The 14,226-nt window shown below is 36.9% G+C and overlaps 1 protein-coding gene across 1 annotated transcript in view; it reads right to left on the bottom strand.

Annotated features, from left to right (window-relative positions):
• Window positions 1-14,226, bottom strand: part of Chc (clathrin heavy chain) — a 496,589-nt gene that overhangs the window by 259,202 nt on the left and 223,161 nt on the right. Inside the window, exons 11-13 of the mRNA XM_090369802.1 lie at window positions 7,642-7,824; window positions 1,497-1,634; window positions 1,292-1,384 (exon numbers count right to left, since the gene is read on the bottom strand). Of these exons, the coding sequence (XP_090225928.1) occupies window positions 1,292-1,384; window positions 1,497-1,634; window positions 7,642-7,824 (414 nt within the window). The remainder of the gene's footprint in view (window positions 1-1,291; window positions 1,385-1,496; window positions 1,635-7,641; window positions 7,825-14,226) is intronic.

Genomic DNA, 14,226 nt, shown 5'->3' on the forward strand with positions numbered 1-14,226 from the left:
GGATATGGTAAATATGTAGCATGTATTATATATTTAATTTTATTTTAATCATTAAATTACGTTCTCTGTCGGGTCAACGATGATTAATATATGCTTAAATTTATAATTTACTTATATTTTCTTACTTTTGATTCTAAAATTAATTACTATATTTGATTTATATTTGGCCTATACTGGTTTATATTTGGTTTAGATTTAAATTACTTAGCATATATTGATCATTACAGAAACAGAGAACCTCTTGTCGTTTTTTGCCTTCAGTCTGGGTGGTTTGGCCCCAGTTGAAGTCATCTGGATTGTGGGTAAAAAGTGATAATATTTTTTTTTTTTTTTTTTTTTTTGCATTTTCTTAAATCCCTGAATGTATTATTTGATTGATTTACTTTTTCTATTATTTTCTATTATCTTTAATATTTTATAGACATTATGGGTGTAATGCATGATTGCTCTGGAACTGCATTGACCCATAAATATTACTTACAGTCGTTATAATTATTAACTTTCTTTTTTATCACTAATATAAATATATATATTTTTTTTTCGGTATCGAATGTTATCTCCGAGTTATGTTATACGACTTTCTTATCCCCTGAAAACTTATAGGTATTAATTTATGATGTTATGTTTGTAAAAACTAGGTTGCTATATTTATTTAGTTAAAGTACAATTCAACTGGCAATGAAATTTAATAAAATTAATAAATTTTACTGATTAATTGATACTACTATACTCGCCATCTAGTTTTCCATTAAACCTTACGCTATCTAGTTCGGTGCACACGTATCGTATAACAATGGCAGCAAGTTACGAACGGTTAATCTACAGACACGAGGTATTATTTTCTTTCCAAATCACGCTATCTAAATTCAAAATAAACCACAGAGCTTGACTAGGTCTATAAGCTACTTATAGAAAATAATTTAATCTTTAATCTAACAATTAAGTCAATAAAGTGGCTAAGTATAATTAAAAACTTTGTTTGCGGGAGCTGCAAAACCTGTTCAACACGTGGATTTAATACCCTTACCGATACTAAGTAATAACCTACAAAATCTCTATCTAAATTCAAATTAAACTAAAGTATTGTTACTAGGAATATAAAGCAACTCTAAAAAGTAAATTAATATGCCAATTGAAGTCAATAAAAAAGCAAAACTTCTCTATTTGCTGGAGCCCGTAAAAACTTCGCCTGGTCACGTGTACTCTCGCAATACCCTCTCGATCCTCTGCAAAATATAATTTATATCAATGTGAACAAGACTATGAAACAAAAATTAATTTATATACTTACTCTCTGCAGTAATCCAGCTTTTTCACAAAGCTGGGCAACGTGGGCTCTGTCATAATGAGTAAACATCTGATTCCCGAGAATGGCATCTGCTACCTGAAGATGATAAACGCAATAATAATCAATAAAATTATATTATTCAGTATAATTTTTGTTGAATCAATTTATGTAAGATATATTTTACTTTAACATTTAAGCTAAAACATACCTGTGGAGCTGTTACTAGGTTCATCTCCAATAAGCGTGTTTGTAGATGTCCTTCAGATGGTCTATTATTTTTAAGAGCATCTAAGAGGAAAGCTGTACATTGTTGTACCAAGTTTTGCTCCATAAAGATATCCACAATCTAAAAAAAAATATTTTTTTTAGGCAAGTATATGAAAATTATGAAAAAATTTTTAAAGCTAGACTAACTTCAATGAATAGAAAAAATTCAAAAGGTACTAATTGCCCAATGTTTCTTTACTTCCTCAGCAAAACAAAAATTTATTCACATGCTACACAACATCTAGAATTTGGGAAGTGAATTTTGTTCCATCAATTCCCGCCCCCCCCAGCCATTTAACTATATTAGCAATTAAGTGTGAAGTCAGCCAAAAACCAACTTTTGGCTTTGTCCAGCCAACCTGGACAAAAGCCAAACAGCCCACATTCAAACATTCTCAGCCATAAGTTGTATATTCACTTTATATGTTATCAAAAACTCACTGCTGTTGTTGAGGTAAATAACACAAGAGATGCCTGGCCAAACCATGTATACTTAAGTTTAGAAGAAGGGGAAAACCTTATTATATACTTAGTGATCATGATCATATTTTATGGTATATTCCAGTCAGTCAGATAATTAAGTAAGATTTTTCATATTAGCATCATCTCCAAGAATGTCAAAATGTTAGTGACAGTTGTATATTTTTACGTGACTGAAACGTACACTTGAACAGTCAGTCAGTCAATTAATAAATGACAAACAGTCACTTGTGTGTGGCAAGATTCACACTGGGTTGGCATTCATTAGGAGATGTAGATGAGCGAGATGTGCATGTCCAATCCCAGTCTCAATAATATTACTTCCTCCTGTTTTTTCAGAAGCTGGAGGGCCACAGCTTTGGGTTTGATTTTATCTCAAAGTTTATTTTCCAGATAACCTATCCAGATCAGTGACTAGTTATCACATAACTGGCTTTATAGATAATAAGATTATAATTGGTATATGGTACTTAACAATGTTGTTTGTTAGTTGTTGGCACATCAGCTTCTGTGGCCAAAATGCACCACACAGAAAAAGCAAACAAGTTTTGCTTTTTCTAGTCTGGTCTCTTGCAGTTGCAGTTCAGGCTAATGCCCGATAGAAATTATGAAATGGAAATATTCACAATGTACTTAAAGAGGTTCAATTGTATTCACTAATGCAATGACTTTTTTTTTTTTTTTTTTAAATCTGATTATAAAAACCTATTAATTTTAGGTAGCGACAGATTCTTGTATATTATTTTATTCACTTAATGTTTTTCAAAGTAGGAATATCTTGAATTCTAGTTTCAGGCTTAAAGGCTATTTTTCTTTCATTTATGAAAGAAAAATAGCTGGGCAATGTGGCAGTAAATGTTTAACTGTTCATTGTACATGGCACTGATTACATTGAGGCAGTTCTTCAGCTTTAAACAGATAGGAATGAGTAAGATATGCATGTCCAATTCTTAATGTGGCATGGGTTACTTACAGACATCTCTTTTGCTGGATTTCCAATTCTTTAGATCCAGTTTAATTTGAAAGAGTTTATAATTTTGCTCACTGCATATTTTTTGCCACAGTCTCTTGCTGTTCACTTTAATGCTGTCTGTATACTTTTGTGGTTAAAGGTACAATGCCAGCTGCCATTTTTGCTGCATGGTCCACTTATTTTTCAAATTTCCTTTAATTCCTTTAGTTAGTTTCCTTTAATTCCTGTATGTCCAGGAATCCGACAAAAGATTATTTTGTTTTATTTTTTGGAGTTTGTTTATAGTGACTTGAATTTGTCCTAGAGTTGGATGGAAATTCTTTGTGTTGCACTGTATTGCTTGTATGAGGGAGTCTATAAAAATCAGCAGACTATGGGGTAGCCTTTTAGCATTAGTAGAGGCATATGAAGTAAGAAAGCAAGCTTATACAGTATCAACAAAAAAAAAAAAAAAAAAAGAATCCACCTTCCCATTTCACTACAAAATGTTTGTCTAGTTCTTCCTTGAAGTTATTTTAGCTATCAGCTTCCACAAGAATAGAGAGAAGTTCCAGTAATCAACCTCTCGCTGGCTAAAGGCAAATTTCCATACATCTCTTCTACAACTGCCCTTCCTCAATCTCATTTATGCCCCCTCAAGGTTGTAATCTGAGCACGAGGAAGAATGCCATCAGCATTGAGCTCATTCAAACCATTCATGGCCTTTAACACCTCAATCAGATCACCTCGCAGGTGTCTAAGTCTTCAGGCACTGCAATTTGAGCCATTCTTGGTGAAAGCACCCTTTGTTCCCCTCACTAGTCTTGTTGCCATTCTCTATACTCGTTCGAGCAACTCTACATAATGAGTCCTAAAATGAGTCCTCCAGACCTGTAGACAGTACAAGATGTGGCCTGCCCATTGCCTTACACAAAGGAATAATCACCTCCTTATTCCTGCTAGCATAATTCCTGTATATTGTTGACAAGACCTCAAGAGCTGCTCTGGCAGCCTGTCTGTACTGCTCAGAAAACTTCATATCTGACTGCACAATTACCCCCAGGTCCATTTCGTTCTCCACTACTGAGTTTAGTACAGCACAGTTGGTATGTTACTCAGGATTACTTGGATTGCATTTGTCAATGTTAAGCTTCAGTTTCCAACTCTCAGCCCATTTGCTCAACTTTTCTAGATCCTGTCGCAGTAGTGTACCGTCATTAACAACCCTGCCAACCTTCATATCACCTGCAAACTTGGACATTAAGCCTGATATACCTTCATCAGTATCACTGATAAATAGAGAAAATAACAATGGGTCCAACACTAAACCCTGAGGGCTCCACTAATAACATTAGTCCATAAAGAGCAGTGTACATTGATTACCACTCTGTCTTCTCCCACTAAACCATTCCTTTTTCCATAGCAGCAACTTTCCCTTAATGCCATACTGCTCCAATTGGTACAGCAGTCTACTATGTGCAATGTAATATGTCAGTATATAACGATACCCAAGTATATGATATCAAAATTATTTTTTGCATCCAGTTCCTTTGTGACCTATCATAGTATCGAAACAAATTGGTCAGACAAAATTGGTCTTTTGGTACCATACTTAGTGTATTGCTAACTTCACTGCTTGTAACTGAACTGTAAAGATGCTATATTCTGTTGGAAGAAGTTGAGTTATGGTAGAATCACAAAAAACTGCTGCTGTGCCTACTTTTATATCAGTTTTCGATCCCTCTCTGTATATTTTCATATATTGTGAATATTTCTCCAGATATGTAGCATGTAGCTGTTGAAAGCGGTTTCCTGGTAGGGATTGTCTTCTCTATGTATGGAAATTTGTATCACAGACTGGTGTTATTGTATCTCAGGGAGGTCTTGATGTGTTTAGTAAGACAGCTAGGGCACTTAAAGATTGTGAAGTACATGGTTGTTTGACTGCAAGGTTTGCTCTTTCATTTCCTGTCATGTCAGAATGTCCTGGGAACCAAAAGAATGTTAGTCTGGTTACATTCATTGCAGGCAAGTAACTTGCAGAGTGTATGTATTTTATTAGAGGAAAGGAGCCAATACTGCTTCTCACAGCAGAAACAGCACTAAGAGTCAGTATATATTAAGGCAGGAATGACAGAGTTCAGTAATCTGATCAAGAGCAAGGCTGATAGCACAGAGTTCAGCAGAGAAGATACTGCATGCTACAAGTAATGACAGTTAAATAGTAAAAGGGAAGAGTGCCTCAGCATCTACCAGATCAGTTTTTAAATCCATCACTATAAATTTTCCATAGTTTTCGGAAGTGAGTGATGGGAGATTTTTATTTCACTAATTTCCATTTCTTATTTTATTTTTTTTATTTTTAATTTCTATTTAGAAGGATCCTTGCCTGGCTTTGGCATGGCACAAATGTAAGAATGACAACAGAAGAGATGATAGGTGTTTTCTGAAAAGAACTGGTTGTATATAAAAGCAATAAAATGCAGAGATCAGCCTTAACACATACTTAAGCATAGTAGTGAATCCAATCTGGTTCTTGCTTATGTGTGAGTGACCAACCCACAAATTCCTGTCAATCTCTGGGAAATTAAAATCCCCCATTATAAGACACTGATTTAGTGTCTTATAATGGGGAATTTTATTTGGAGATTATTTAATGTGCTGAAAGGAGGACATATAAGAGGAGAAAAGGAGGCAGAGATATTATAGGAGGCTGCTAAAGCATTTGAGATTTTGGCAGGAGAGAGAGAGGACAAGTCAGGTCCATTTCGCTGTATTACTGGAGATTGCAGTAGGAGAAATTTCCCATTCAGCACTTATTTTTTTCCATATAAGTAGAGAGTTGGTATCTTTGTTTGTGCAAAGTTAATTGAATGAAGAATCCTCTCTCTGTCTTCCCCCCGCCATTTGTCTAGCTTTGGATGTTTTGTTTGTTTGTTATTTGGTTTTTAGGAGCATTAGCAACTAAGGCCATATTGCTCCGGGATATGCGGTGGTCATGCCCTGACCTTTCCGCATCCTCCATATTTGGTGGTGATGGGCTCGAACCCCGGTCTAATCAAGAAGCGTGTGCTACGCACTGCTGCTCCTTCCCACCTGGCTACGGAGGCACCCTAGCTTTGGAGCAATGTGCATTCTGCCGCTAGTTTTGGTGGATGCTTGCAGAGGTCAGAATTTTGGATGAAAATTTCTGTCATAGCTAAAATATAGCTTGTAATGCAATGAGTTTTGCCATCATAGTCTGTACATATTAGATGAAATAGGGTGCCAGGGAATCATTATTTCAGTTTGCTTTGTAAAAGTTCCAAATATCCTACAAGTATATCCTGTAGAACACGAGACAATTTGTTTGAATTGAACAGATGGGAAAATGGTCACTGTGAAATGGATCATTCAGTACTAACCAACCCATCTTCGGAAAAGAGATATTGAACTGATGGATAATTCCATAGAAAAGGTAGAACATGAACTGGAGAGCCAGGATTTAACAGAGTCAGGTAACAGTTAAGATGGAATATCAAGTAGTTGGCCCCTTGTAACCATGGTGGAAAATTCCCACACTCAATGGTTGCTGCTGACATCACCAAGTAAACAGATAGGCAATGGAAGCTGTCTGATAACATAGAGCACTAGATTTGACCACAAGTGCAGCCCTAAGAAGCTCACTCCTCCTATACAATAGTGTGAGTTGGAAACCTGAGAACTTTTGGCAATTGCTTTCTTGTAAAATACACCTACTGGATTAATCTGAATAAGTAAATCATCAAGGTCAACAAAATAGCTCCAGAATCCTCTGCAATTCTACTGTGACTTTATTCATTATTTGGGTTTGATCAATGTTTTTGTGAGTGGTATGCTTCTACTGGTGCAGTTTTAATTTGTCCTTTCTGGAGAGGGGTAGGTGTCCTATTTCCACAGTATCATTTGCAGGTAATTATAGAATTGTGTCACTGTCTGAGGGAGCATGAACTTCCATATTGCCAGAGTGTAAATGCACTTTCTTTCAATCTTCACTTAAGAACAAACCTCAATTTTATTCACTTACGTGAATAACCTTAACACAAGCAAAAAGACAAATAAAACTGCATACCAAGCTATAAACAAAAACCAAGCATTTCTGATAATAACCCAAAGTTCAACCAGTGTGCTGACAGAATTGAGCAGTTGTTAATTTTGTGTGCTTTTACTTACAGCACTTTTCATTGACTACTTAAAAATGACTGCCTTATGCATTACAAGACAACACTTAGGCACATTTTGAATGCTTACATGCATAATGGCACAATACTGATGACATTTGATGGTTATATGATCAGATGTAGGAAAATGTTTTAAATTGAAATGGAATTAATAAACTGAAATAAAAGAAGTTATTTGAAAAGAAATTTTAAAATTAAACAAAATTCACATTATAAACTTTCAAATATTGTTACCTTTTTATAATACTCAAAAATAAATACTAATTTAAATAATCAGTTTTCTTTCTTCTGTAGTGCACACAAAAACATTACTTTTGGTTCAACTTATTTTTGTTAAACAGGCTGCAAAGGGCTTACCACTGCTCTAAAGAGATTCTACAACTAAAGATGTATTATTAAAATATCATCAATATTCAAAATATTGCTAAATATAAATTCATTTTAATAACTTATACCTGATTAATATCAGCAAGTGGCTCATCATCTTGCACCAGCATTTGAGAGAAAGAAGTACCTTGTTCTGGGTTGATTCTCATAACTTGCCGAAGAAGAGCAATGTAGTCTGGAGTGAAACCAACTTTTTTAGCATAAAGCACAATCTTCTGAAATTGTCCTGTTTCGGCAAAACACTGTATTACCTAAAAAAAAAAAAAAAAAAAAATTCTGTGTATCACTTCCATATATAAATCTTAACTACCATTCTAAATAGGTCTGTATTCTATATGTATATTTTAAGAGAGAGACTTTTGGTTTTTTTTTTTTTTTTTTATCCAGGACTAAGCAGACAGGTTACTGAAGGGAGTGAGCCTATCTAACTTGACCCCTACATCTCCTAAGCTAAGTTTGAAGGGAACCTTGGGCAAGAACTGATGTCCAATCCTTACCTACACAATTGTTAGCAGGCAGGCAGCCAGCTACACTGCTGCCTGCAAGATACTAAGCCTACCTAACTGGATAATTTAAAAGCTAAAAGCTCATTACCATGGTAGAACAAAGTAATCTAAACTAGGGGCTTCACCCAGGTCAACAAGGTATTCAAATACTGTTCAACGTGGTTCCGTAACAAGGAATATTTAATAATATGTTAGTCGAACAGCCATCAAGATAGGTGCCACTAATGTCAAAAGATTAACCTTTTCTCAAACAGGTTTTTCAACCATATACACAGGACAAGACAGAATTTTTTTAAAGAAATTTGAAATTTAGTAATAATTGACAAGGTAGTTACATAAATGCTTTAAATATTAATTTTTCTATTTTGGCTTTACAGTCAAACAGTACCATTATTGTCAAAAATAAAATCACTAAAATATTGAAGAAAGCTTACAATGCTTTTAAAAATCATTATTTTTTTGTAGTAGTATCTTCTACATTTATGATTCACTCTCGGCAACTTCTGGATTGAAGAAATGCTAGAGAATTTCTTCTATTGTGTAAGCACATGTTGAGAATATCTTCTCACCTATGCTGATTTTCAAAACTATTTTAAGTATAAAATTCCAGCTTTTTTTTTTTTTTTTTTTGCAATGAAAAGCCAAAACATTGAAGGTATTAGAACCTACCTAGAGTACTTAGTAGCATGGAATGCTGAAGGCTGGGCAGGTAGAAGACATTTGTTGAAACAACTCTAATTTCTGCAGATTGTAATTTTCTAGAGAAAATGTGACCAAAGGTTATTCCAGAAAACAGAAACAAAAGGGATAAATAAGGAAGAGAAAAAGTTGGTTATGTAAGTACGGAGTTGGGCATTAAATAGATGCTGACTGCTTGCATTAAGTCTGGGTTTGGATGAGACAGTGGGGAAATTAGATGCCAATTCAGAAGAATTGTGCCAGAGAAATATGTACAGAAAAGGCTTGCAGCAGAAACTAAATGTCTATGCGACAGAGTGGGGAGATGGAGTCAAGAAGCTTCAGAAATACAAAAGAACCACCTCAGATGAACAATACTCCAAGGTAGGGAAATTGAGATTTGTAAAGTGAGTAGTTGTTTAGAAGAAAAGTATTGCTGTAAGCTAAAAAAAAAAACAAGAAACAATATTTTTTAATACTGAGGAATCAATATGTAAAGTGCTTACATCAATAGAAATTATGTAATAGAGATGTGTTCTTATTAAGAAATCAAAGAATTGGATATTGGTAAAAATAATGAGCATTTAAACCTGTGTAGAGCATAATATGCCTTTAATTTCTTAAAGAAATACAGATTCTTCTCAAGCATTTCATGGTACTTCCTGTACCACTTCTCAGCGACTAGAAAGACAGCAGAACTGGTAAATTATGGTGATATGATTTTCATAAAGTTGTTAATTTTGATTACAAACTATTACCAGTTAATTTGATTGCACATTATTAAACACTTATTTAAGGTATTTCCTTGAATTAGTTAACAAACAACTTTTAGCAAACATCAAGTAAAGATTAAGTTTTAACAGTTTTAAATTAATTTTGGTCCTTGAGATTGCCACAGACATTCTCTCAGATATGCCAGACAAGCTGTTCTTGCTACCTGGGAGTCTAAAACGCTGATGGAACTGATATTCGGGTGACACTCAAGTCAAAGTGGACCCAATTTCGGCGAAGTCCGGACGGTCTATGACAGCCAAATCCTCTGCTTGCACCTTCACGATGGTGGGACTGTTAGTAATCCTGGGTATAACCTTCATGCACAAGCACACTGTGGGTGACCACCCAGGTGTGAACCATCATAAGCAGGGGTCGAGTTGTGGCGCCCACACCACATGGAGGAATGCCCCTCCATGTCACCAGGCAGTACTAGGTGGTAGATGACTCTCATCAACCGGTGAAATACCACCACTTTGCTTATTGGAGGCTTGAAGTGTTGGAAGCCATGTTTAGTCTCTAGAGCTAAGTTCCGGCCAACCCTTCCCTATCTCTTCCATCATGCAGTATGATTGATGATTTTTGAGGTTATGATGAATGTCGTGGCGAGATCCAATATTCCTTACATTGAGGGTACAGCTCTAAAACAGTGTTCGCAGGCAGGCCGCTAGTTAGTACACCGGACTGAACCTATTGGTAACTCTCTAGGAAGCTTCCGGATCAGCTAGTGTATAATCTTGCTACTTCTACTCTGCCAGATAGTGACTGGAGGGAGTCCGAGTAGTGTGTATGCGGGGAGCATTGTCGAGGCCACGTTATGTCAAGGATCTGGGTATATTCTTACCACATGTATGCCATATCCAAAAATTTCATTACTTCATACAGCATGTCCCACCCACTTTTTCTTACTATTGAATACACCATGAATTGTCAAAATAATAGAGCAAGCTTATCTGCGAAAAGATCTAAACCTCCCAAGGACTTCCTAATTCATTTCACAAATATACGTGGTCTCAATTCTAATCTCAACGATGTCCATTTCCACTTGCAGTCTTCCAAACCCCATGTACTTTTTCTGACTGAATCTCAGTTATCAGTTGATTCAACTACTGCTCATCTCACATGTCCAAATTATTTGCTGTATGATTCCTTTCGCCTCAAAGGAGGTACTTGTGCATATGTCCGTTCTGATATTCCCTGTCAGAGACTTGGCAATTTGGAATCTCCTCTCTTTGATCTTCTCTGGCTTAAAATCTCTCTACCTCATTGTGTAAAATTCATCTGTTGTCTCTACCGTTCTCCCAACTCCACTAATCACTTGGAGCTCTTTGACTTCCTCTCTTTGCAACTTGACTTTCTCCAGTCCAACTTTCCTAACAGTGAGGTGTTTTTTTTTTTTTTTTTTTTTTTATGAAAACCCCAAACACGAAGGTATCAAAACCTATAGTACTTAGTACCATGCATGGGTTGAAGGAGAAGTATGGGGGGAGGGGGGATGCAGGAAACTTTGCTCTAGAGACTAAACATGGGTTTCACCACTTCAAGCCTCCAATAAGCAAAGTGGTGGTATTTCACCGGTTGATGAAAGTCATCTACCACCTACGTAATTTTCCTTGGTGATTTTAACGTTCACAACTCCAGCTGGCTTCCGTTTTCTAGTCACACCGACCCAGCAGGTCGAGATGCTGAGGCTTTTGAAATTACTAATGAACTAGCACAGATTGTTCATTTACCTACAAGAATACCGGACAATCCTAATCATACAGCCAATACGCTTGATCTTTTTCTCACAAACAACCCTTCTAAGTACAAGGTTGAAGTGAGAGGTCCTTTAGGCACTTCAGATCACAACTTGGTGATTGCCTCTTCTCCAATGGAACCTTTATCTCATGGCTATTCCCAACCTCATTGTTTGGCATTACAAGAATGCAAAATGGGATGACCTGCGAGACTTCTTTTCTTCTTTTCCTTGGTCTGATTACTGTTTCAAAACTTCTGATGTCAACGTTTGCTCAGATCGTGTCAGTGAAATTATTCTTGCAGGAATGGAATCCTTTATCCCACACTCCACTTTAAAATCTCGTCCTTTATCTAAACCTTGGTTTTCCAATAAATGTGCTAAGGCTGTCCAAGAGAAGAACGTTGCATATCGTAATTGGCTTGTTTCTAATTCTTCAGTTTCATTTTCTGCCTACACCAAAGCTCGCAACAATTGTAAAGCAGTTATTAATCAGTCCAAACTAGAGTTTGAACAGGCTAAGAGTAGAAAACTTGCTTCTTGCCCTAATGGTAGCCGAGCATTCTGGTCTCTTGCCAAAGCTATTGGCCGCAACTTTTGCCCATCTCTGCTCCCACCTCTGTCCAAACCAGATGGTTCTGTTGTCACTTCAGCCAAGGATAAAGCTGACCTGCTAGCATCCCATTTTTCTTCCAGCTCATGTATTAATGATCTTGGTAAAACACCTCCCACCATTCCTAACACGCTCCATTCAATGCCTCCTGTGGTCTTCCGTCAAAAGGATATCAGAAGGATTTTGATGAATCTTGATGCTAAGAAAGCTCCAGGTCCTGATGGTATTTCTCCACTTGTTCTCAAAACCTGTGCTCCTGAACTTACTCCTATTCTTTGCCGCCTTTTTTCACTTTCTTATTCCAAAGGTGTTTTTCCTTCTGCTTGGAAATTTGCTCATATCCAGCCAGTTCCTAAAAAGGGTGACAAATCCGTCCCATCCAATTATCGTCCCATTGCAATTACTTCTACTCTTTCTAAAGTAATGGAGAAATCAATTAACCGCCAACTCAAACTACCTAGAAACCTTCCGTCTGATCAACGATCGCCAGTATGGATTCCGTCAGTGTCGATCCACTGGTGATATTCTGGCTTATGTTACCCATTTATGGACTAATTCAATGGAAAGGTTCGGTGAAACACAAGTAGTTGCTCTTCACATCTCAAAGGCTTTTGATCGTGTTTGGCATAAAGGTCTTCTAAACAAGCTTCCATCTTATGGTTTGCCAACTGTTTTTAGTAATTGGTTATCCAGTTTTCTCTCTGATCGCTCACTGAGGGTGATGGTAGATGGCTCTCTGTCTTCTAACTTCTCCACTAATGCCGGTGTCCCCCAAGGTTCAGTTCTTTCCCCCACTCTTTTCCTCTTGTATATCAATGACCTTCTTCCATTGACTGGAAATCCTATCCATAGTTTTGCCGATGATAGCACATTGCATTCAACTTTCCATTTTGAGAAACCTTGTCCAGCTCAATCAGCTTCAAGTTCTCGAAAATCTGCTGCCAATTCCTTAAATGCCGATCTTCAGGTAATTCTCCAGTGGGGCAAAGACAACTTAGTTGATTTCAACCCTTCTAAAACTCAATCTTGTCTTATATCTTGCAAAAAGGATTCTTCTGCTCCTATGCTTATCTTTAGTGACATTCTGATTTCTAGGCAAAATGATATATCTCTTTTGGGAATTACCCTAACTTCTAATCTCTCTTGGCACAAGCACATTACAAATATTGCTTCCTCTGCATCTAAAAAACTTGGTTTTCTCTTTCGCTCTCGGCGTTACTTTTCTCCCAAACAGCTGCTCACTCTGTATAAATCGCAAATCCGCCCTGCCATGGAATATTGTTCCCACATCTGGGGTGGTGCCCCCAAAACCTCTCTCAGGCTTCTTGATTCCATTCAGAAGAGGGCAGTTAGGTTAATTAATGATTCATCTCTAACAGAGTCTCTCCACTCACTGTCTCGTAGACGCACTGCTTCTGCTGCATGCCTCTTCTACAGATACTTCCATGGGCACTTTTCTTCTGAATTGGCTTCTATAATTCCCGCTCTCTCTTTCAAAACAGTCCGAACACGTGCCGCCACCAGCCAACATCCATTTACTGTCCAACTTCAAACCCACAGAACCAACTTTTCATCTTCCTCATTTATTCATTCAACTGCCGTTTTCTGGAACAACCTTCCTTCATACATATTTCCTGAAAATTACAATCTACAGAAGTTAAAGTCCAATATCAACAAATATCTTCTTTTGTCTTCTCAACCTCCAACCCAAGCACGGTACTAAGTACTATAGGTTATAATACCTCTCGTGTTTGGGGTTCTCATAAAAAAAAAATTAATTCGGTTAATAAGATTAATAATAAAATGAATAGCTAATGAATACAAATTTACACTTTGTATTTACACTCTTGTAATGCTCTCTATACAGAAGTGTAAGTATTCATGTTTATCCATTTACATAAAAACAGGTGTTAATCTTGAGGTCCTTGGGGGATTCACAGACATTCTTTCAGGTACGACAAACTGCGCTTGCTATCTGATGGAATTGATATTCAGGTGATACACGAGTCAAGTGGACCGAATTTCGGCAAGTTCGGTTGTTCTGCAACAACCAAATCCTCTGCTTGCACCTTCACAATGGCGAGACTGAACCTTATGCAAATCCTGAAATATGGCACTAGCATACTAGAGGTGACCATCCAGTTTGAACCAATGTAAGCAGGGGTCAAGGTGTGGCATTCCCACCACACAAAGGAATGCTTCCCCTCTGTATTACCAGGTAATACCAGTTGTTAGATGATACCAACTAGTGCAGTACCACCACCACTTTGCTTATTGTTGTTGTTATTTGGTTTTTAGGAGCATTAGCAACTAAGGCCATATTGCTCCGGGGATATGCGGTGATCAT

Source organism: Mastigoproctus giganteus, chromosome 3, assembly GCF_048544385.1.
Source record: "Mastigoproctus giganteus isolate SK-2022 chromosome 3, ASM4854438v1, whole genome shotgun sequence".
Classification (NCBI taxonomy): Eukaryota; Metazoa; Arthropoda; class Arachnida; order Uropygi; family Thelyphonidae; genus Mastigoproctus; species Mastigoproctus giganteus.